The 23,170-nt window shown below is 43.3% G+C and overlaps 1 protein-coding gene across 10 annotated transcripts in view; it reads right to left on the bottom strand.

Moving 5' to 3' along the window:
• Patj (PATJ, crumbs cell polarity complex component) overlaps window positions 1-23,170 on the bottom strand; it is a 324,044-nt gene that overhangs the window by 198,308 nt on the left and 102,566 nt on the right. For all 10 annotated transcript variants that reach the window (XM_006502706.3, XM_006502704.3, XM_006502705.3 and 7 more), the window contains 4 exons: window positions 15,491-15,614; window positions 7,523-7,697; window positions 2,294-2,365; window positions 376-553 (listed from right to left, as the gene is read on the bottom strand). In XM_006502706.3, coding sequence (XP_006502769.1) covers window positions 376-553; window positions 2,294-2,365; window positions 7,523-7,697; window positions 15,491-15,614 — 549 coding nt within the window. The remainder of the gene's footprint in view (window positions 1-375; window positions 554-2,293; window positions 2,366-7,522; window positions 7,698-15,490; window positions 15,615-23,170) is intronic.

Below are 23,170 nucleotides of genomic sequence, written 5' to 3'. Positions count from 1 at the left end.
ATGAATAAATCTTAAAAATAAGTAAGGCTGTCTCTCATAAAACTGAAAACATGTGAACCATGGTTTGTCCCTTTCAAAGTCCCCTTTCTGTAGACAAACTACAAGCATAAAACCCAGAACTTGCTAAAGGTTCTAGGGAAGTAGGTGTCCACCTGTCCTAAATCTGTCAATCAGCTGGGTCTCTTGCCTTATCTTTTCATTTGCTCCCCTTCAGAAGCTAGAGAAGCTCTCGAAGTGTGGTTATGGTATACAAACTGAGGGGTCACAAATGGACACTACCAATGCCATGCAATTGGAATAAACATCAAGTTGGCCCAAGTGATTCTTTTGCTGACTCAAATGTTTTGAGTAAAACATTGTTTCAGCCTCACTCACCTCAAGAATTTTATCTCCGGTTTTCAGCGCATTGGTCTTCCCGGCAGGACTGTCCTCTAACACTTGTTTGATGAATATCCCCTTGAGTTCCTCTCCATTCTTGAGGCGTTTTATAACTGTTTGTCCACCAACGATGCTGATGCCAAGAGACACATTAGGTTCTCTAAAAATTTCAACTCTGTAACAGAGAGAAAGAAAGCACAGTCACGCAGAAGGTAATTCCATCTGCTGCACTGTCACTGTAAGTGCTCGGTCTGTGGCACAGCCTGTGGCTCATGTCTTATGAAAATTTCCTAATGCACTTTAGAGATGCTGGATAAATGAGGCTAGCTCTAAAATCATAAGATATTATCAAAATTCATGACATTCAAAAGTTGAAATTCTGAAAAGGGAGATCTTTCAAATAAGAACTTTTGAGATTCGAAGATGAGCTTGCTAAGACTTAATGTGAAATGAGCAGACACTTCATTTATATGCATAACGTTCACAGAGGCTGAGAAAATAACAAAGAAGTAAAGACTCAAGAAAGAACATATTCATTTTAATGACATCTCAGCCTTTCAGAGTAAAATAAGCTCGCCACTGCATGTACTGCTTTCCCAGTGAGGTGTAAGTGTGAGGTTCTTTGTAGAAAGCCACCTTTATCTGCTTTCTACTTCCATATCATCGGTTCTGTTTGTTTACTGACGGATTCGTCATTGTTTGAGCTAGGTTCTCACTATATAGCTAGGAGGATCTTGAACTGGAATTCTTGTTTCATGTTCTCACATGCTAGGATTATAGGCATGTGTCTGATATACACATGCCTAAACAATATTTGGTTTTTATCCAATGACACTTTAAGAAAAGAGTATGAAATAAAATTTGTTCCTGTACAAATTTTGCTTTAACTACAGAAGCATGACCACTAGTCAATTCAATTTAAAATCTACTCAGAAAATATGTCCTCAGGGTCTGTAAGACAAGACTCAGAGAAGTGCAAGGTGATGATAGGGGGGATGGTGGTGTTGGAATTAACACAGTAGAGAAACAGGGAGAGGAGCTACTGAAGGACTTTAACAATCAACAAAACTCGGGTGGTCTGACACGCACCTGTACGTGTCAACACAAGCAAGTTAGGATGAGCTCATTCTGTGAGCCCAAACCAGACACAAGTGCATTCTGTCACCAGGGAGAGGAGAGGGAAGCTTGGGGGGGAGGGGGGGAGCTGGTGGTGGTGAGAGAAGCCTCCACTCGTGTCTGGACCTGGAGCTGTAAAGCATCCATGGCAGCACTGCCTCACCTGTAACCAAGGCAGGACAAAGCATGACAACTCTCAGTGGCTACTCTCACAGCGACATCTGTAAGCTGCCTTCTCTGAAACAGCATCAAAGAGTTTAATATTGGCTAACAGTCTTTAGACAAGACAAGAAGGAACTAAAACTCGGCACAGAGGATTACTTATTTTACGTCTCAATTACAGTGACTAAGTGTCTTCATCAGGGTTTCTATTGCTGCGATGAAATGCCATGACCAAAAAGCAAGTCGCAAAGGAAAGGGTTTATTTGGGTTATTGATCATTTAAGGAAATCAGGACAGGAACTCAAACAGGGCAGAAACATGAAGGCAGGAGCTGATGCAGAGGCTATGGAAGGGTGCTGCTTCCTGGCTTGCTCTCCATGGCTTACTCAGCCTGTTTTCTTATAGAACTAAGGACTACCGCACCGGGAGGGCAGCACCCACAGTGGGCGGGGCCCACCCACCCCAACCACTCATTTAAAAACATGCCTTACAGCTGAATTATATGGAGGCATTTTCCCAATTGCGGTTCCCTCCTTTGAGTTGACTCTAGCTTGCATCAAGCTGCCGCAAGACTAGCCAGCACACTGAATTAGTTGAGGAGCAAGGAACACTGGGGACAGGAACAGCATCTACTTACATTCTTGGTGGACCCCAGTGGCTGAAGTTCGGTGTCTCCTCTCCTTCACCTTCCTCTCTCTCCGGTAATTCACTATAAGGAGAAACATAAAACACTCTTATTCTTAAGTTCTTGAAAGCATCAAAATTGCATGATCTAAAGGTAAACAATTAACTTCTAAACTTTTACAGTATTCCCATCAGTAAATGAGCAGAGAGAACGTTTCCTGCTTTAATACTCAATGCAGCAGCCAACCCTATAGCTCCAGGATGGCACAGAAGGATTACAAGTGGTTAAAAAGGAGACTCTTTCAGAAAGACTGCCTTTAACGTGTTCAGTTTCACATCTGCACCGGCATCCATGCATAACATTTTTCCATTGTTCTATCAAGAATCTCACGTGTAACCCGGGCTGGCACTGAAGATGCACCAACCGTCATGTCTTGTTTGTCCAAGTACCGAGACGTCAGGAATGAGTGACTACGCCTGGCCTAGAGCATGCTTCTTAAACCTTGCACTGACGGACCAGCTCACCCACTGCTTTCTTTTGCCTCTCAACTTAGATCAACTTGCTGAACTGGATACCAAGAAGTGCTGGATGATAGTGTGAACTACTTTGGGCAGTAATGTGATTGCTTTTGGTCATGGTGTTTATCACAGCAACAGAAAGCAAGCTAAAACAAGCAGATTTGAAAACTCTTCGTTCTCACTGTTTAAATTAGAAAAAAACCCGATCCCTTGTATTTGTGGGAGTTTTCTTAGCTCTGATGGTGGATTTTTTAAGTTAAGGGGTGTAATTCCTATAATGATAGTGTAAACAGGCCATGGAAACCGTTTATACTGTCATTATAGGAATTACACCCCTCACCAGGACCAAAAGCACTGTGGGGAGAAAAGGCTCTACTTTAGAGCTCACAGTCCCACCATTTAGGGAAGCCAACGCAGGGACTGAAGCATAGACCACAGGAAAACAGTAAGTAGTGCACTCCACAGCACAGGATCAGCGACTTTTCTTACACAGCCAAAGCTCACAGTAAGCTAGGCCCTTCTACAACAATTATCGATCATGAAGATGCTTATCAATCATGAAGATGCCCATAGGCACAGCCACAGGACAGTGTCACTCAACTGTGTTTCCCTCTTCTTTGGTGGCTGTGTGTGTCAAGTTGATTCGTGAGGCTAACAAGGACACACGGCTTCCCAGAAGGGAGGAGGCAAGATGGTGTCTAACACATGACAAGAACTGCTTTTCTTTGCTAAGGATGTAACACAGGGATTCTTCTGCAAGAACACAGTACATTTCATCACCGATTGTCACTCTTCAAGGAGTCGGAGGACACACACTATAATGAGATGATTTCATAGAAAATAGTCTGAAGCTTGTGAAGGTTCTCTGAACTGTAAGTTTCAGAAAGTCAGAGGATTGTACAATTGAAAAAATAAATCCACTTTACCAAGGTGAGTGTATATACCACTTAATCTGAGTTAGAATCTATCAGCAAAGGTCAGATCATTTTGCTGTACATATTGACATACAAATTTGCACAAATCTATTTCAGACACTGAGGACATTTTAAGTTGTTTGTTTTGATTAATATTTTCTAGTTACCATACACAGTGATGGGTTTCATAGTGACACTGTCACATGTCATTATACTTCCTCTTACCCCATTCTGTCCCTTCCCCTTGCTTTGGACCTCCTCCACCTCCCTTCACAGTACTCCTCCTAGGACTGACTGATCTGTCTCTCTGTGTCTCTGTCTCTCTCTTACACACACACACACACACACACACACACACACACACACACACATACACACGGTATTCATCTTTCTGTGTCCAGCCTATTTCACTTAGCACAACGGTCTCCAGTGTATCATTTTTCTGCAAATGTCACAATTTCATTCTTTATGCTGACCAAAATCCACTGTGTATTTGTGTCAAGTTTTCCTTGCCAGTTCCTCTGGTGCTGCACACGTAGGCTAGTTCTATACCTCAGCTGCCACGAAGAGTGGGGCAGGGAACATGGTTGTGCAAACATCTCTGTGGCATGCTCACTCGGAACACAAAACATTCACACTAGCTGCAACATACTCTACTACTGATCACGGCGTTTCTCGAACCTCCATACTGACTTCCAGAGGAGCTGGACTGGATTAAATTCCCATCGCAGTATACAAAGTTCCCTCTTTTCCCACATCCTCACCAGGATTTTGGTTTTCTTCATGATAGACATGCTGACTGGGAGGAGATAGACTTTCACTGTAATTTTACTTCAAAATCTTCGTGGTGAGGAATATTTTCAAATGCTTATTGAATAGCCTCTTCCATTGAGAAATATATAGTCAATCCATTAGCCCATTTACTGATTAGATGGCTTGGGGGACTTTAGTTTTTGGAGTTCACTATAGATTCTAGATTCCCAGGACAAACAGTTTCCTTCCTCTAGCTGCCTCCTCTCCCTTCCTCTAGCTGCCTTCTCTCTCTGCTTCTTGCTTCCTTTCCTGAGCAGATTCTTAATTTTATGCAGTATCATCTGATACTTGGCATTTTCCTTCGCTGTCGGGGTCCTTTTCAAAAGCCCTTGTCTTTAAATGCACCTTGTAGAGTTCTGCCAATGTTTTCATCGAATACTTTTAGAGTTTTTGGCTTTACATCATGGTTCTTGATATATTAATAGATACTGGTGCAAAGTGAAGAGGGATTGACTTTCATTCTGTTACTTATAAATACTGGTTCCCTGGTACCATTTGTTGAAGAGGCTGTCTAGATGAACTGGTGTGTGCCACGGCTCATGTCTGAGGGTCAGGGGATAAGCTGTGGAGTTGAGCCTCTCCCTCCAGCATGTGGGTCCCAGGTCCTGAGCTCACGTGTTTGGTGGCAGATTCCTTTTACTGGCTAGACCATCCTGTCAGCACACTTCTCTTTTTAAAAAGATTTCATTCCATATATTTGATAGACAAGGTATTGTGCTATCTGGTTCCCTTCCTTACCCCCTAGTTAGTACTACTTGTTACTCTACAAATCATAGTTCTGCTTTCTAGTGATATGTATGTGTATGTATATATATGTGTGTGTGTGTGTGTGTTCATAAAATCTAGGAAGCACATACAAGAAAAAATATACATTGCCTTCCTAACAATTACTTGCTTCTTGATTCATTCAATAACTCGAGTTGCAGCCTCCTTCCTGCCAATGCCATAACGTCACTAGTCTTCATGGCTGGAAAGAATTCCATTGTATATATTCACCACAATTTTCTTGCTCACTTCTGCTGTTGGGCACCAAGGCTGGTGCCATCACTTGGTCACTAGGAGCAGTGTTGCAGTAGACATGGATGTGCAAAAGTCTCTGGTATGCTGGCTTGAGGCCTTTGTGTAAACACCCAAGACGGGTGTAGTGGTGGAGATCATGTGGCGGATCTGGCTGTTAAGAAGCTGCCAACCCACTGTGCATGGTGGCTGGACCAGGTCACCATCCGGACAGCTATGAGAAGGGTCTGTTCACTCAGACCCTCAGCTTTCTGCTCACTTTCCTATTTAATACTAAACACAGGTCTTTCACCTCAAGTTCATTTTCAGGCTCGAAACCTTGCTTAGTGTATTGTGATTTCATTCAATCATTATTTTGAAATGACAACGGAAAATGCTACAATTTGAGTATTTTATTAAATTCAGCAAGGCTCCTGAGGCCATGCAACAATCAATATCTTGCCATTTCCATCCTCACCACCTCTGGATTAAACGTCCACCATGGCCTGCACCAGCCTGTTCTATGCATTTTTTTCTAGTTTATGGACACAGTGTTGACTATATATCTTTCCACTCTGCTTTGGGCAGAGGGCAATGGGTGTGGCCCGTGTTTTAGATCTTTTCCATTTCCTCAGTTAACAAATTCCAGTTTAGAGAAACAAGTTTATTTCTATCGGATGCAACTAGCAACACTAAAGCACAAGACAAACTAAAAAACCAAAGGTGCTTCGCTGACACATGATTGGACAACATAAGAAGTCGTGAAATCTGTTCTCAACCTTTCTACTCTGAGGTGTCTCTGGGGCAAGAGACTGTTGCTGACTTACCCTCACCTCATGTAGACAGTCATCAATAATGAGCCATAAGGGCATGCATGCATGCGTACGTGTGCATTCGAGTATCCCCCTTACCTTGAGTCACCTAGGCAATATGCATCGTACCAGCCATTTAACACGGGCAGGATTCTCAACATCACACAGTTCCTGCCATGTCCAACTCTGACCTTTCTCTTCCACTCTTTGTGATTTCCACCCAACACCAAAACAACAAAACCCAGCCAAAGAAGCTGCTCTGCCCTTAGGGAGCTTCCAGAATGTGTATCCTGGCTTATCTCTGGCTGTTGGGCAGCGCTTCCCCTGGTTTGCAGTTCACCACCTTCCTTACTCCTGTGTGTCCTCCCCACCTCTCCATCCTCTCTCCAGTCAGGCCCTGGGTACCACTTGCGGTAGGCCTTGGAAGGCGTGTATTCTCCTTACTGCTTGAATTTCTGTGGATGATCTTTCAAATCCAGGAGCTTCATCTATACTTGACCACGTTCTCAATGACACGTGCCAGATCACACTCATGCCCAGATCCAGCGGAGTCCACGGACTTTGTTGATTTAGGACTATTTTAATCCTCAACATGTCCCCAGATAACCTGATAACTTACCAACCTGTTTATAGGCCTTTATCAAAGAATCAGGGTCTACTGCCTAGCTTCCTACTCCAGAAACATGAGTCTTATAAATTGTCGTTAGTCACCGTTCCCTACAGATTCTCTAACACATCCTTTTGTCCTTAAGTCCACTTACTGCCTGTTAATAGAAACTCTAAATTAACATCCCATTCTCTAAGCAAATACTGTATGCAGCCCATTTTGTGAATAAAAATATAAAATTCTATGTGTGACCTAATTTTAAGTACAATGTAAACTTTTAATAGTAATTGTCTAATGCATTTTTAGTCGTAGTATCCTACATTTTCTAAATGTTTCACTAAACTTGCATATATTTTAGACCCAAAAGCCAAACCACAGTGGTTGGGGAACATAGGGGGATGCTGGCATGGGGGATGGGGATGGGTATAAGATAGAATAAAGGTCAAAATTATACATGTAAGAAAATATACTACTTTATATAACAACTTAATGATAAATAGTAAATACACTACTTTGTATAACTTAGTAACAGCTTTTTAAAGGAAGAAGAGAAATGAAAAGGTGGAGGAAGGACACCATACCATGCAGCATTTGCATGCCGTGAAGACACCAGTCCCATGTGTGATGACGGCTTGGTGACAACGCGGGCGCTGGGGAGTCGGTACAGAGGCAAATCTTCCTGTTCTCTTCTTTGAGCAACAGCTGGAAGATCGACAAGCACGCCAGGACCTTGCAGATCACTTGGAATCATCATGCCTGAGGAATCCAGAAGGTGGGGATACAAGATACAGTTATTCAACACCACACTGTTAAAGGGGGCCCACTACAGGAATGGCCCTTCCAGCTAGGAGGTGGTTGACATGAAAGTTTGCATGTCAAAGACTTAATGCTAGAGGGCAGGAAGCACTGAAAGGAAAGCAAGGAAGGGCTGGGGCCACCCAGAGGAAGGTTATACTTCCTGTGGATCCTCAGGGGAGAGCACACAAATGAACCACACTAGGTACTTTATCAATATCATTAATTTATCAAAACAACTCCCTTAGGTTTTCTAATCTTACTGCAAAGTTTTCCTTTCGTGCCCCAAGCTATTCTGGCGGGGGGGGGGGGGTACTCTGGAATTTATTTATTTAAACAAAATGGCCCCATTGAACAATGACTAAGACTTCTTACAACATGAAAGGCTCAGTTTAGAAACAGGAGAATTCTTTTATATCCATTGACACATTCTATTTTCACTGAAAATAGTAAGAAAGGACATTATTAATTGTATTTTATGAAAGGGGAAATTCAGGTTAAAGATTTTGCTAACTTTTAGTTTGCATAAGCACAGGCATGTGTGTGTGTGTGTGGTGCACACATGCCACAGTGCATGTGTAGGTCAGAAGGAACCTGTAGGACTTGGTTTTCTTAGGTCATCAGGTTTCACAAGTGCCTTTACCTGCTGACCTAATTTTGTGTACCTCGCCACTAAAGAAAACAAATTACCCTAATTTATTCCAAAGTGTACCTTTGTTAGGCCAAGCTCTTATTTTAATTCACCTATGGGGGTGGGGGTGCATACACACAAGTGTTCGCAGAATTGTGCATGGGTGCACACATGGGAAGGCAGAACAAGACATGGCTCTCTTCCTCTACTACTTTCTGCCTTATTGTCTTGGGACAGGGTCTCTCACTGAACTGGAAGCTCACTGTTCAGTTAGGCTGGCCTGCCAGAGAGCCCTCAGGATCAGCATCTCTCTCCTCCCAGTGCTGGGATTACAAGCACATATGGCCAGCTTTTTACACAGATGTTTGAGATTTTAACTCAGGCTCTTATGCCTGCAAAGCAGGAGTGAGTCATTGGCCAGTTTCTTATTTTAATTCTTACTCCTCGTTGTTGTTGTTCAAGAGTCTCCCTATGTAGCCAAGGGTTAACTTCAAACTCACAAAGATCTGTCTCTGCTTCCTAATTGTTGGAATTAAACATCTGAATATGTGTGGCCACAGAGGCCAGAAGAGGGCCTCAGAATCCCTGGAAGGAGAGTTTATAAGCCACTTGTTTGTGGTGGGTGCTGAAAGCAAAACCTCAATTGTTATTTTGAATTTCTGAAAAGCATTCCGAGTTGTGTGTGTACAGTGTACATGTGGCAGTCAGAGGACAACTTTCACGAGCGGATTCTCTACCCCACCTTGTGGAAGGTCTTTGTGTTCCTGCCGCTCGCTGCATGAGCTTCCAACAATTCTCTCTGCCTCTCAGCTCAGCATAGGAGCACCAGATCACAAAGTCACGCAACGCATCTGGCAATCAACTTCAGATTTTCAGGGTTCCATGGTTCACCTAATGAGCCAACGTTTGTGTGTGTGTGTTCTTCGTTATCATCTATGTTGTTTATTTTGCATATGTATCTATGTGGTATGCATGCATGCATGCATGTTCAAGTGTGTGGGTGCTCTTATGTGTTCCTGTGTGGAAGCCTGAAGTGATGCAGTGTCTCTACCTTACAAAGGCTGGGTCTCTGAGCCTAGAGCTCCCTGCTACAGTTAAGCCCTGGTTACACAGCTTGTGAGGACTCAGGCTTTGCCTCCCGAGCACTGGGATTCGAGGTGGTTATCTGTCACACTCTCCTGGCATTCACATGGGTTCTCAGGGGCAGAATCCTGACCCTCACACTTGTGCGGCAAGCACTTTACCCACCAAGCCATCTCCCCAGGCCCAGCCTCTTATCCTTAATTTTGGTTTCTATTTGTAAAGGCTCATGTAATAACCTTGAGGCACACTGGTTAAGGGGAGAGCAACGGCTTTGGACTCCAGCCAGAGGTAGATTCCAGACAGGGTTGGGATGCAGCCTGGTTAGTAGAAGGGCTGCCTGGGGCGCCTGAAGCCCTGGCTCTGATCCCTAGCACCACATGAACCAGCTGTGGGGTGCATACCAATCCCACCACTCAGGAAGGAGGGGCAAGAAGATCAGAAGTTCTTGGTAACCCTCAGCTCCATAGTCTGAGGTGACCTGGGCTATTTTCCAGAAAGCAGAGTAATTACAGGCAGAAAAGCATGGTTGAAGAGCTGACTATGAACAGTTCTATGCAGTCAGCAGGAGATGGGAAAACTACAGGTCAAGCACAGGAGAGCTTTGCTATCCAGGGAGGAGCCTGATTTGCTGTGGCAAGAGCCAGTAGGGCCAGCCTCCCGGACCCATGAGCTATAAAGTGAAACAGCACCGCCCCCTCCCCATCCCACAGACATTCTTCTTTGAAATTTGTATTCTTGAAGAAAATGTGAAATGCTACAACTTATAAAGTATAGGCTGAAAGCTCACTTGTAGGTGAGGAGGTGGAAGGCTCCTTTAGAGAGCTGCCTAACAATATGCAATGCAGCATTTACCCAAGCGATATGAAATATGGTACAGAATTTCATCAACATTGTTATTTGAGGGACCGTGGCTCAGGGGAAGCTGCTTGCAACCAAGTCTGGCAACTGGAGTTCAAACTCTGGAACCTGCGTGACATGACAACGGGACAGCGCCACCTCTGACTTTTCATGAACAAGTGCACACAAAAATGTCAAAAAGAATTTGTTAAAGGTATTTGATTTGGATACTTGTTTGTTTTTTGTTTTTGTTTTTTTTTAATTTTTTTCAGAAGTTAACCAGAGGTTGTAATTTTTAAAAAGACAATGTATTTTATTTACCATCATACAAAATGTAAGGGGTTATAGGTGGTTGAGAGCACTTGTGGCTTTTAATTATTCACTCAACAAATGTAACTGGCACATCCACTACTTGCCAGAAAGTTCACAAACCCTAAAACAGTTCTCACTGCCCAGAGCTACCGTTCCAACGGTGAGAGACAGAATGGACACGGGGACTGATACTCAGAAGCCCTAACTTCTAGAGAAAAAAAAATGAAGCAATTAGGGGACGGATAAGATACAGTGACTTCAGACAAGTAGCCAGGAACTACTCCCAGCTGCATCATGTATGCTAAGGCACTGGAGACAGCATGAGGAGGGGAAAGACAGAACTCAATAAATATTCTGACTTGCCACCAAAAATAAAAGCACCTCCACTCAGGCACCTGAAGAGGAAGGATTGGAGCCAGAGGTGGGTGAGCCAGAAACCAAAATACAAGTGAAAAAAGCAACACTCTGCAACTGGGACTCCCCGTGGCCTGCTCCTGGCCTGCTCCCTGGACTGCCCCGCCCCGTTCCCTGCCTGCCCTCTGGCCCAGTCTGCCCTGCCTGGCTGCCTGTTTGCCCTGCCCCAGTACCCTTACTGTGCTGCAGAGCTCTTCAAAGAAACATCAGTACCCTCCCTCTCCCATCCTGACCTCAGCCAACAGGACTAGGGTCCAAACAGTTTCCCACTCTTCTCCATGCTTGGGCCCACCTCAGGCATGCGGTCTAAGTTCTCTCTCGCTTCACCTGTGCCTCAGCCTCCTGATGCTTTTATCTAATGAAGACCTCTCGATTCCAGACTCTCAGGACTGCTTTGGATACCTGCTCTCTAACCCAACACAGGGAACTCTGGCCCCCTCCTTCCCCTCCTCCAGTTTCCTAGAATGCGTAAGATGGTCCAAAAGACATGTATAAAACATGCTGCCCGTGTCCTCTTTCTGTCTGCTTGATAAAAGAATAAGTAAGGCACACCGAGGAGGCTGTGACCCTTTCTAGAGGCCTGTACCTACAGTAACACCATCTGATTCATCACTACAGTGTATTATATTCAGAGACTCGATATAAACACTCAGCTAGTCTGCCCTCGTGTTTTTAAGAACATGAGGGATTTTACACCAAAGGCCTTCCTCAAGTCTGTGTCTTTATCTTGTTTTAGAGACTTGACTCTCCAGAAAATTGGAACTGACCAGTCAGCCACAAGCAATCTGCTCCATCTTTTCCTGTGACTGCCACCCATGCTTCACTGTGATCAACTAAATGCCTACTAAATGACCACTCCTTTTGCTTCTGGTCTTGACCAGAAACCACAGAAACAGGTCCAATCAAGTGGCAATGTGGCAGAGACACGGTGAATAGAATTATCATGCTCAGCTGCCTTTCCCATCTCCAGTCACTTTCACTGCCAACTGCTGGGCCCCCATCCCTAGGTGCTAGTCAAAGCAGGCCAGACAGCTCCAGGGGTTGCCTGTGCACCTCCACTAAATGCATGGGAAGGCAGAGGGGAGCAGGACCCAAGCAGCGGCTGTAAGCACAACAAAGGATCCACTTGCCAAGCAACTTCCCACAGTCCACTGCTGTGCTGTGCCGTGCAAGTTCACGAAGGTCATTACACCTTCTCCTGCCTGTTGCCCAGGCCTGCTGCCCACTGCCTCCTCTCGGGCCTGTTGCCAGCACACAAATACCCATTTCTTTCCCCTCACAGTGTTTGGCACATACTTTATAGAGCTGTTCACCCTGGGCTCACAGCACCCAACAGCCCATAAAACAAATCATGTCCTGGAGGCCCACGAAGTCGTTAAGCAATGGCTGTAATGGGCACAGGGGTTACGAAAACAGGGAGGTTTAAAAAAATAATAATAAAAAGGCCCCTGGATAAATGGAAGTTAATGCTTACAGAAGAGGAATGGGGAAATTTTTCAAACCTTTATACATAGTGAGGTGTAAGGGAACAGCCTGGAGAAAAAGCAAGAACTCGGTCAGAGAGGACGGTGGTTGCATAACACAGCAAACAGAAACAAAACAAAACCAAGTTTGCTGCTGTGCTGAGCAGGCACACCCAAGCAGGCTGTGGCCTTCCCACCTGACACATACTACTGAGCCCATTAGTGACAAGGCTAACGTAGCCTTAGTGTACAGTGAGGGCTGGACTGAAAATGGGTACACCAACAGAAACCCATCCAGAGTGAGCAGTAAGATAGAAACGGGGTTGTTTCTTCCTGGAATCTTTATCTATTTATTCTTATTTTATGTGTATGATTACACTGTAGCTTCAGAAGAGGGTGTTAGATCCCATTACAGATGGTTGTGAGCCACCATGTGGTTGCTGGGAATTGAACTCGGGACCTCTGGAAGAGCAGTCAGTGCTCTTAACCACTGAGCCATCTCTCCAGCCCTCTTCCTGGAATCTTGGGATGTTCATTTACAAGTTTGTTCTCACACTCTGTGAAATTGAGTATTTAAAGAAACAACATTTTGCTCGTGTGGGTTTTTTTTTTTTTTTTTTTTTTTGCTGTTGTTTCTGTTGGTGATGAAACCACTGTGTGCTTTCCTGCTACTTTGTCACTTCCGACATCATTATTTTAGATTAACCGCCTGTTACACGCAGGCTACCAATAAATGATTTTAAAATTAATTGTTCTATAAACATAAGATGGGTTGTTGCTCATGGGGTGTTCTTGTGAGCTGCAGATTTGAAAGGGATTCCCAAACTCTCAGATCTAGTCTTTGACTTTCCAACTGAGGAAAGAGAGGCTTGGAGAAGCTTAGTAGAAAGGAGCCCAGTCAGTGTTCACATAGGGTCTCTTGTTTGCTAAGCAAAGCTCTCAAGAGGAAAATGAAAATCAGAATTTTATCAACTCAGCACACATGCTGCTGAGATATCTACCAGCCCACATCAGTATCTTCTTAGCTTGGCACGATGAGCAACCAACAAATCTAGGCATGTCTGTCACAGCATTTCCTGATGTGTGCTTATAAATGGTTTCTGACTGAAGACAAGTTCACAACACATGACTTTAACAGCAGTCCCCAAATGATATGTTTAATAAAAACTACCTCCTGCCTTGTAAAGTTGAATGGTGTCCCCCAACTCTTCTCTGAGAATCTATACATGGTTTCTGGGAGAGGGAATGCTATTTTCTTCAGTAATGTAGTCACAAACAAGTTGTTTATGCACCCATAAAGAATGCCCCACCCGTGCTTCTATAAGAAATCCCAATGAATGTCACTCAGTCACTGGTGAAAAGATGACATGAAAGTAGAAAGAGGAAGAGGGTCAACGGAGTGAGAAGGAACAAGGGCGTTAATGGAGGTGAATGCACCCGAAAGACATCATATATCTGATGGGGGAAATCATAATAAAACTCATTCTGTATAATTAATATGTGGTAATAAAACCCAAGATTAATATTAAATGGGACAGAGCCTTTGAAATTAAGACTTAAATCCTGGGGTGGGGGTGGGGGCGTTTTCATGCACAGTTATATGGAAGTATTGCTGGGGAATTTGATTTAGTGATAATGAGCAGAATAGAAGAAGGGCAGAAGGAAGGGAGGGAGGAGGACAAGGTTCCAAGCAGTGCCAAGACACCTATAAAACAACAGCAGTGACCAGGCCAGCGTACTCTGTTCAGTCTTATCATGAACCAAGAACTCGTACGCCCTCACTAACCAGAGAACACGGAAATGGGGTGAAATTAAAGAGTAGATCTCCTATAGGAAAGATAAAAGCTTGGCCAGGGAGTGGTGGCGCATGCCTTTAGTTCCAGCACTCAGGAGGCAGAGGCAGGCGGATTTCTGAGTTTGAGGGCAGCCTGGTCTACAGAGTGAGTTCCAGGACAGCCAGGGGTATACAGAGAAACCCTGTCTTGAAAAAAAACAAAAACAAAAACAAAGTAAATTTAAAAAAAATAAAATAAAATAAAAAATAAATGAAAGCTCTAATTCCTTCCCAGCTATGAGCCTGAAAAGTGGCAGACTCATCTAATGTATGGTTCCACGGTGACGGCCTGCTCCGGTCACTCAGAGGGGCCAACCAGAACCAGCACGGCATGCTTTCTCTGTCCGCCATCAGGCTCCATCCTGTGGACGTCACAGAACAGAGTCTTGACCTCATAGCAAACTCTCATCGTGTTCTAAAGCTTTCTCCCATCTGTGTGTAATGCACGAGATGTCATGGCGACGTGCTTCTGCCAAGCTGGTTCCAGCCGTGAAAGACAGCATAGACCCTGCCCTACAGTTCTGAGTCCCGGTGTGATGATGGCACAAGAGTCTCACCTGGGATCTCAATATCAGAACACAAGTCAGCATCACATTGTTAGGTGAATAAAAGTATATGAAAGTTGGTATTCTGAGTTGGCAAAGAGAGGCATAACACTTTCAGAATTCTTTAATGGAATCTAAGTTATTAATGTACTAGAATCAACTATAATTTATGGTTATGAAAATACTTCATAAATGTTTCAAATATGCACCCCTTTATTAATATTTAACAGCTCCATCCAGTGAGCTAGCAATTTCACTTAATAGCATTGGATACTTTACCATAGATTAGGAGAGACATAGCTCATGTAAAGGGGTGGTCTCACTTCCATCTATGCTATAATACAAAGAGAATGAGGCAGAGGATATGGAGCCTTCTCCATACACAGAAACTGAAGGATCAAGTTGAAATTCCCAGCCAAAGTTGTCCCGAGACAGGGTAAACAAGTTCTAAGCTCAAAAGATCACAGTGAGGCGATGAAAGGGACTGGAGGGCGAAAGGTAAGCAGAAAACAATGTAATCATGGTTTAATCTCAAAAAAGTGAAAGCAGCAGAATGGAGGTAAGTGTGACAGTACAATACACTGCATACAAAGCGAAGCGAAAGGCCTACACACAATCTAACACAGCTCACAAACCTAAATCCAGGCTGCTGCTCGTTAGTGAATGAAGGTGTCCCATGTCATCAAATCTGCCGTGTTGACCATTTCCTTCAGAGGACGGTATGGGGGCCCGGGAATCAAGGCCAAACGTTTCTTCCATCTTGAAAAAGAAGAAAACCCGAAATTCAGCATGTTAAAAAGCAATGGAAACACCACAATGTTGTTCAAACCAGGCAGCGATACAATGGATAACAGGCTGCAAGCTGCTTCACCTGCGCGCAAGCGCACACACACACCTCCTACCTCCCACCTCCCTGCCACCCTAATCCCCCGTACACGGGTTATTCTCCTGAGTCGCAACAAATGCTGCATGAGCCTAGGACTTGGAAACCTGCATAGTTAGGAAGAGTTTTGTTTTTAAGCATTAACAAATGAATACAAACCAGTATCTCCCAGAGTAGAAACAGACAGACAGACAGACCTGGCTGTCAATCAAGTCACTTGGTGATACATGGCATCCTACATGTGTTCCTCTGACACCCATGACATCGCTGCTATTTCTCGGCCTTTGCTCGGCTCCCTCAGCACTCTTGTTTTCTTTGCTTGTTGAACTTAAGTTTCATTTTCCAGACAGGGTCTCACTTGAGTAAACCAGGTTGGTTTTGAACTTGCACACACCAGATGCCTGTCGTGCAGGTCCGCCCAAACCAGAACTGACAGATTGACAAACACTGCTGATAACTTAGTGCCCTTTCCTCTTTTCTTCCCTTTCTGGCCTCGTCTTTTATGGGTTTTTACAGATATACACTGCTGGAATGCTAAAACAAAAGGGCTTATGTTAAATCAAAATACTCAAAGAGGTTAAGTAGTGAGACACAGACTTTTAAATTGAATGCACTTGAAACACAGCAGGTACAAAAGGATTGCTTTGACCTTCAAGCTGTTTCCTACAAGAAGCCGGAATTGAAATCCACTCATGAAAGACATTGCCCCTGAAGGGAAAGAGAGAGCAACTTCTTCTTCAAGGATAAGCAGCAGAGACCTTAAGTCTCTCCCTAACACCAAGCAGCACTTTCACAAGTTATTCTTCCTCCACACTCAGTACCGGGGGAACTGACTCTAGCTGCTACGAGGCTCCCATGCTACATAAAGCTATGAAGTAAATACACATATGTTTCTCTTGTTTATCTATTTTTAATGCAATTTAATTTCAGGGCCCTGCAAGCTAGGAAGCAGGATTTGTCTGGTCCCACTTGTCCCAGGTAGAGGTGTACAGAGGCAGGTCTCAGTGAGGCATCCAGGCATGGAAGCCTTAATGAAGGAGACCAGAGACTGGAAAGAAAAGGCCCAGTAAGAGATTTCCAGACAACCCGATAATAGAATGTTCCATCTGTGAACTAAACTGAGTCTTTCCTAAGCATCAAAACCACTGACACACTGACCTTATCCTTATACTTCTCAGGATGAGAAATACATTTCTGATGTTAACCTCCTCCAGAAAATGGTATGTTTGTTATATTGGCCCACAGACATAGAACATAATTTGTCATAAATTTCTATAAGAATAATTTTTTAAAAATTAATATAAAGGAGGTTTATTGGCGAGAAGGAAAGAGGGAGAGGCAGAAAGGGTAAGAAGGAAGAGCGAGAGGGAGGAAGAGGGAAGATCATAAATTAAAATTTTATGCTCTCCATATAGATATATTAACTTAAATGATTAGCATTTTTAAAACTTCGGTCTTACTTTTCCAAACTCTGTAACTTGCTCTAGCTCTGTAACTCTGGCTAGCCTTATCTATGATCCTCTGCCTCCAACTACTGACTGCTGGAATTACAAGAGTACCGCCACAGCAGGGACTATTGTTTGTTTTTTATTGTTGGAGATTTTGATTGCTCAAAAGTATGAATGGTTATATTTTCTAATGATCCACTTTCTATAGAATTAGAATAGTCAGACTTCGGGCCTAGAGAGATGTCTCAGCAGTTAAGAACACTGACTGCTTCTCTAGAGGTCCTGGGTTCAATTCCCAGGAACCACATGGTGACTCACAACCATCTGTAATGGGATCCGATGCCCTCTTCTGGTGTCTGTAGACAGTGACAATACACTTACAAATAAATAAATAAATAGGGCTGGAGAGATGGCTCGGCGGGTAAAAGCACTGACTGCTCTTCCAAAGGCCCTAAGTTCAAATCCCAGCAACCACATGGCGGCTCACAACCACCAGTAATGAGATCTGATGCCCCCTTCTGGTGCGTCTGAAAATAACTACAGTGTATAATAAATAAATCTTTGGGTTGGAGCGAGCAGGGAATGAGCGAGCTGAGTTGGCCGGAGCAAGCAGGGTTGACCAGGGTTGATCAGAGTGAGCAGAGGTCCAAAAAATTCAATTCCCAACAACTACATGAAGGCCCCAAACCATCTGTACAGCTACAGTGTACTCACATACATAAAGACATCTTAAAAAAAAAAAAACCTTTAAAAATAAAATAGTCAAACTTCAGTGGTAGAGAGTACACGCTGAGAACTACTATGCTAATTCCTGACAGCTTTCCCGAAACAAATCATGATCACAGAGAATATAAAGTCAGATGACCAATGGAGCCCACAATGCACCATTCAACTCAAAGATGGCATGGCTTGAGAAGTAAGGTCCTGTCCAACTGGAATAAAAGGAAAAGTGACTTCTCAAAGAAAGGAAAGGAGGGACGAAGGCATGGAGGACGTAAAAGGGAAGGCATTTTGCAATATTTTTGGCTTTTAGTAAAGCAGATTTTTATTTTATTATTTTTATTTTATTGAGTGAGTGTTTTGTCTATATGCTTGTCTGTGTACCTTGGTGCCTGCCTGGGAGGTACTGAGACTAAACCCAGGTCCTCTGGTAGAGCAACCAGTGCTCTTAGATGCTGACCCATCTTTCCAGCTTTCAGTAAGCAAATTTACAAGCTTAGATCTTAGAAAATTGAATTTGTGGTTTTTATTTTCTCTATAAATAGAGAATGCCCCCCCCCATCATTCTGAGGCAAATAATACTGAAGTAAAATCAAAACAAAAACAAAAGCACAAACAAAAAAATCAAGACCTTTAAAAAATATGGGCAGATGGTTGTAAAGTAGGTTTTCCCACAAATACATATTGAGTCAATAAAAAAAGATGCTTAACATCACTAACCACTAATTAACAAAATGCAAATCAGTCATAACGAGATAGATGTGCTGGTGCAAGTCTATAATCTCTGCTCTGTGTCCCCAGCACTCAGAGAGGCCTAAGGCAAGAGAAAGTAGAATTCACAGCTAGCCAGAGCTGCTTTGAGTCTGCAATGCCCACCACAGGCCATATTTTAAGGGCCTGCAGTGATATTTTGACAGCAGCTGGTCACCAGGAATGGGCCTCTTAGGGTTCCAGTCACCTCTGGTTCCAGCCTGTGTTCTCTGTTCCCTGTTCACCATCCCTGAATAAGCTTCTCCCACATTTCTGCCACCAAGAACTATTTCCTGCCATTTTGCCTTCCCTCTTATAATAAACAGGTAGAAATCCCTTTGAAGTAATGAGCCTCTTCCTTTACATTTTCTGCTGGGCAGCTATCAACTCATACAACAGGACAGTAACTAAGGCACTGGGATATGAGCAAGTTGTCATCTCAAAGCGAATCACACAGTAGGGCACACTTGCTACTCACAAACACAAATTTGAAAAACTCAGGCAAGCCAGCATTAGCAAGGGTGTGGCAAAGCTGGACACTGAACATTGCATGGTACAATGCTCTGAGAAAAGCTAACCCAATCCCTTTGGTCACATCACCATAAGATCAGAACCAGAGAACGAGGAAAGGAAAATACTTGGCTGTCGGAGACAATGTTGAAGGTCCTTCTTGAGGTCTCTGAATTCTGTTGGTTTAAAATCAGGGTCTAACTTAGCACTGACCTCAGATTTACTGTGGAGCAAAAGCCGACCCTGAACTCCTCACCCTCCCGCCTCTACGTCCCATCAGTTGGGATTACAGAACCTGGTTCATACACTCCATGTACGTACCATGCTCAGCTCTTCCCAACATCTTCCTATGGAAACGCCCCATTCTTAACATGCCCCATGAACATACACATTTCATTTATAGTGCTTAGTATTTGTGAGTTCTACAAAAGTTCCAACAAGACACTTCTAACAGAATACCTCCCCAATAAGCATTTCCATTAATAATCTGGGCCAACTATGACTTTAGGACTTCAAGAGCAGGGACTTCATATTCAATGGACTGTGACTGCAAATTCTTCTCTTTTAAAAACTTGCCTTAGACTCCTAGAAAATGCTTACTGGTCACTATGACCTGTGCATTCTCAGTTATTCTGTTATTCCCAAATAAACACCACAAGCCTTCGGAGAATCTCTGATTGTGATTTAATTTGGCAACCCAAGAGAACTGAAAACAGGTGATGAGCAGGTATTTATATACCAATATTTACAGCAACATTATCCATGAATAATAGGGTGGAGGACTAGAGACACTGCTCTACTAAGAGCTAGACTGATCAACCTAGGCCTCCCCTGAGGCCCTGGTATATAGAGAAGTGTTTGGCAAAGCCAGTAATATCCTTAGTCCAGGGCCTTGAAACCCACTCATCACACACCTTGGGGCACTGATGTATAGAGAAGAAACACAGCCTTCTCTACAACCAGGAATATGCTTGGCAGAGCAGGTCATGGCCTGAGGCCAGGGCCTTGGGGGAACTATGGCTATGGTTCAGTCCCAAGACTGCTGTAGGCTAGATTTATAATGCTCTTGAGAAACCACGTTGCCCTTGTGCAACTTTGTTTAATTAGCTTCCCGCTGCCTTGATCCTATTGTATGACAGACTCTGCTTACTCTGCCCCACTTCTCTCCTAGAAATAGAACATAAGGTGCTGTACTTCTTAATGAGCTTATTTGGTCCAAGACATAGCTTGACAAGACCTCTTGGTCTCAAACTTTCTTATCTTCTCTATGTTCTACCATTTGCTTCTGAGCTTCTGGTCCCCTTTCTGAGGACCCTGTCATTGAAGAACAACTTGCTGGTCCAGGTCATGGCTTCGTAGCTAAAAGCACATATGGCTGTTTCAAAGGATCCTGGTTCAGTTCCCAGCATTTACATAGAAAGCCAAAATGTGGCACATGAGAGAACATTCGCCGAAGCTTCAGGCTAAAACCATCATATATTTTGCAAGTACAAAAAAGAAGCCATTCTCTAGAACTTCCCTTGCATAATTGAAAGCAGCAGCAGCAGCTGGCTGGATGACACAGGCACCTGAGAACTGAGGCAAGTCCATTTCACGGTGGACAAGAGCATGTTCTACATAGTAAGCCCATGTCTCAAAAACTGCAAAGGCAGGAGAGACGGGGATGCCAAGAGGCCACTTGTGGGAAATAAGCAGTCACAGGTCAATGAGGATGGGTCTACGTCCATGAAGAACAGAAGGCCAATCCTCATTCCAGCCTGAAGGTGGCAGCACCTGTAGCACCGGAATAATAACACTGTCACAAATTTCCTTGTCACATTTGTCCCCCAAGTTTCATTTGTGGATCCTAAACAAACCAATTTGTTGTACCCACAGAAAACTTTTCTGAATTCTGCACTAACATTGTCTCTCACTTTAACAGATACTCTCCGGGATCAGCTCTGAGAGGGTCAGAAGAAAAGATTTTTCCATTGAGACATACATACAGGGTTAATTCTTCTACCTCAGTGAGGTCGTCTGACATACACATGAATGAACCTTGAAGAGCTTATGCTTCATGAAGTAAGCCAGACATATAATGGTAATTATCACAGCTTCACTTCTATGAAGTAGTCAAATTCTTAAACAGAAGACAGAGTTACAGTTAGTGCCAGGGAGAATGGGCAAGGGGAGGGCATTTATTAATTGGCGGGCTCACCATTCCTATGAAGGAAGATAAGGTTCTGGAGATGGACAGAGATGGTGGTTACACAACAGTGCAATGGTATTTAATACCATCAAACTATATGCCTAAAAAGTACATAATACAGACATTTACACAATTTATATGGTCGGCCAGGTGAACAACACATACAAGAAACTGTCATAGTTCATCCTTTACCTAAAACAAGAGCATGTGGGTGGTGGAGGAGAATCAACATAGAACTTCTTAGGTATTATTTATATGCTATAAATAGAGTCTTAATAGGACAGAGTAGTAATGTTCCTCAACCCTCTTGAGGACCTAACTGGGTGCTAGGAACTACATGTTCATAATACATTTGAATAGTTTTAAATCCTCTCAAGGATTGTAATATTATATATGTTAATAGTATCATTGCATATCTTAGTTTATTCCTAAATCTGAAATAACTATGTATATTACACAGGTAGAAAATTCCATATGTGACTTGACAGAATACAGGCCACAGAAAATACTGTACACAGTCATCTTCAGGTTCGAGAAGTTATGTAGGAAACAACAAACATAGATTACATGATAATGTATGAATGATTACATGGTAAGGTATGATTGATTACATGGTAAGGTATGATTCCAGAAGTCCATCAGTACAAACAGCGGGCAAGTAAAGATCCAAGTCCACCCTACCATCATTGTAGCAGGGAGAAGAATTAATAGAAAATTAAGTGGTAGTGGTTCAGAGTTTATTAGTGCTGAAACAATCTTCATCAATGTCCTACCATATAATACATATTGATATGTCCATAAATCATACATGAATTTTGACTAAATGTATGGAGTAAATATTCTAAATATATTTGTGTATTTCATCTCTTGCCTTAAATGTCTAAGCAGCAACACGGACCAAAATTTCAACTTGTGTTTTATTTTAGTGAGAATTCTATTGATGAGAAAAAGCAACCACAACAAAAGTGTACACGCATTGAGCAATCTTTGATTCTAGTATGCTTATTTAAGTGAATATCCAGTATGAGGATGTAGGGAAGGGCTGGCAGAGAGAGAAAGCTACTGTCAGTGGGGGACACCAGGCAACTATGTCACTGCTTCCAGCATCCAAGACCACTTACACATTAAACACATCTGTTCCCTAGCAGGCTGCCCAGAACCCTCTTCCTTGAGGCTATATTGATATCTAGGATAGCACCTTGCCCAGCAGAACAAATCCACAGGATTTACTAGAGGGAACGAGAAGAAATGTCCAAGGGAGAAAGCTGGCTTCCGTCTACCTTGCTCATCACACAGAAAGAGATCAGCCTGTGCAGACAGCAGGGTCCTGTGTGAGCACAGCACCTCATCCCTTTAAAAGATCCCTCTAGGGCAGCCAAGGCGGCTCGGCTCAGAGGGTAAGAGTACTTGCTGATCTTGCAGAGGGCTCTGGCTTGATTCCCAGCACCCACATAGCAGCTCACAAGCTGTAACTTGTAACTCCAGTTCCAGGGATCTGACATCCAGTTCTTCTTCTGCAAGCACCAGCCATGCACATGGCATACATACATACATGCAGGCAAAATACTTATGCATGTAAGAAAACTAAAACAAAACTTCAACAAATAAAAACCCCATCTATAGTAACTTTCTTCTCATTGTCTGAAAATTAATTCAGGCCAGAAAATAAACAAACAAAATAAAAACAAAGGCAATTAAAAAAAAAAACAAACAACAAACCATCCAGCAGGTGGCCAGGAGGTGGTGGTGCACACCTTTAATCCCAGCACTTGGAGGGCAGAGGCAGGCAGATTTCCGAGTGTGAGGCCAGCCTAGT

This window comes from Mus musculus, chromosome 4 (genome assembly GCF_000001635.26).
Source record: "Mus musculus strain C57BL/6J chromosome 4, GRCm38.p6 C57BL/6J".
NCBI classification, from domain to species: domain Eukaryota; kingdom Metazoa; phylum Chordata; class Mammalia; order Rodentia; family Muridae; genus Mus; species Mus musculus.
Note: the sequence above shows the minus strand (reverse complement) of the source record. Positions and strands in the feature narration are given on the sequence as shown.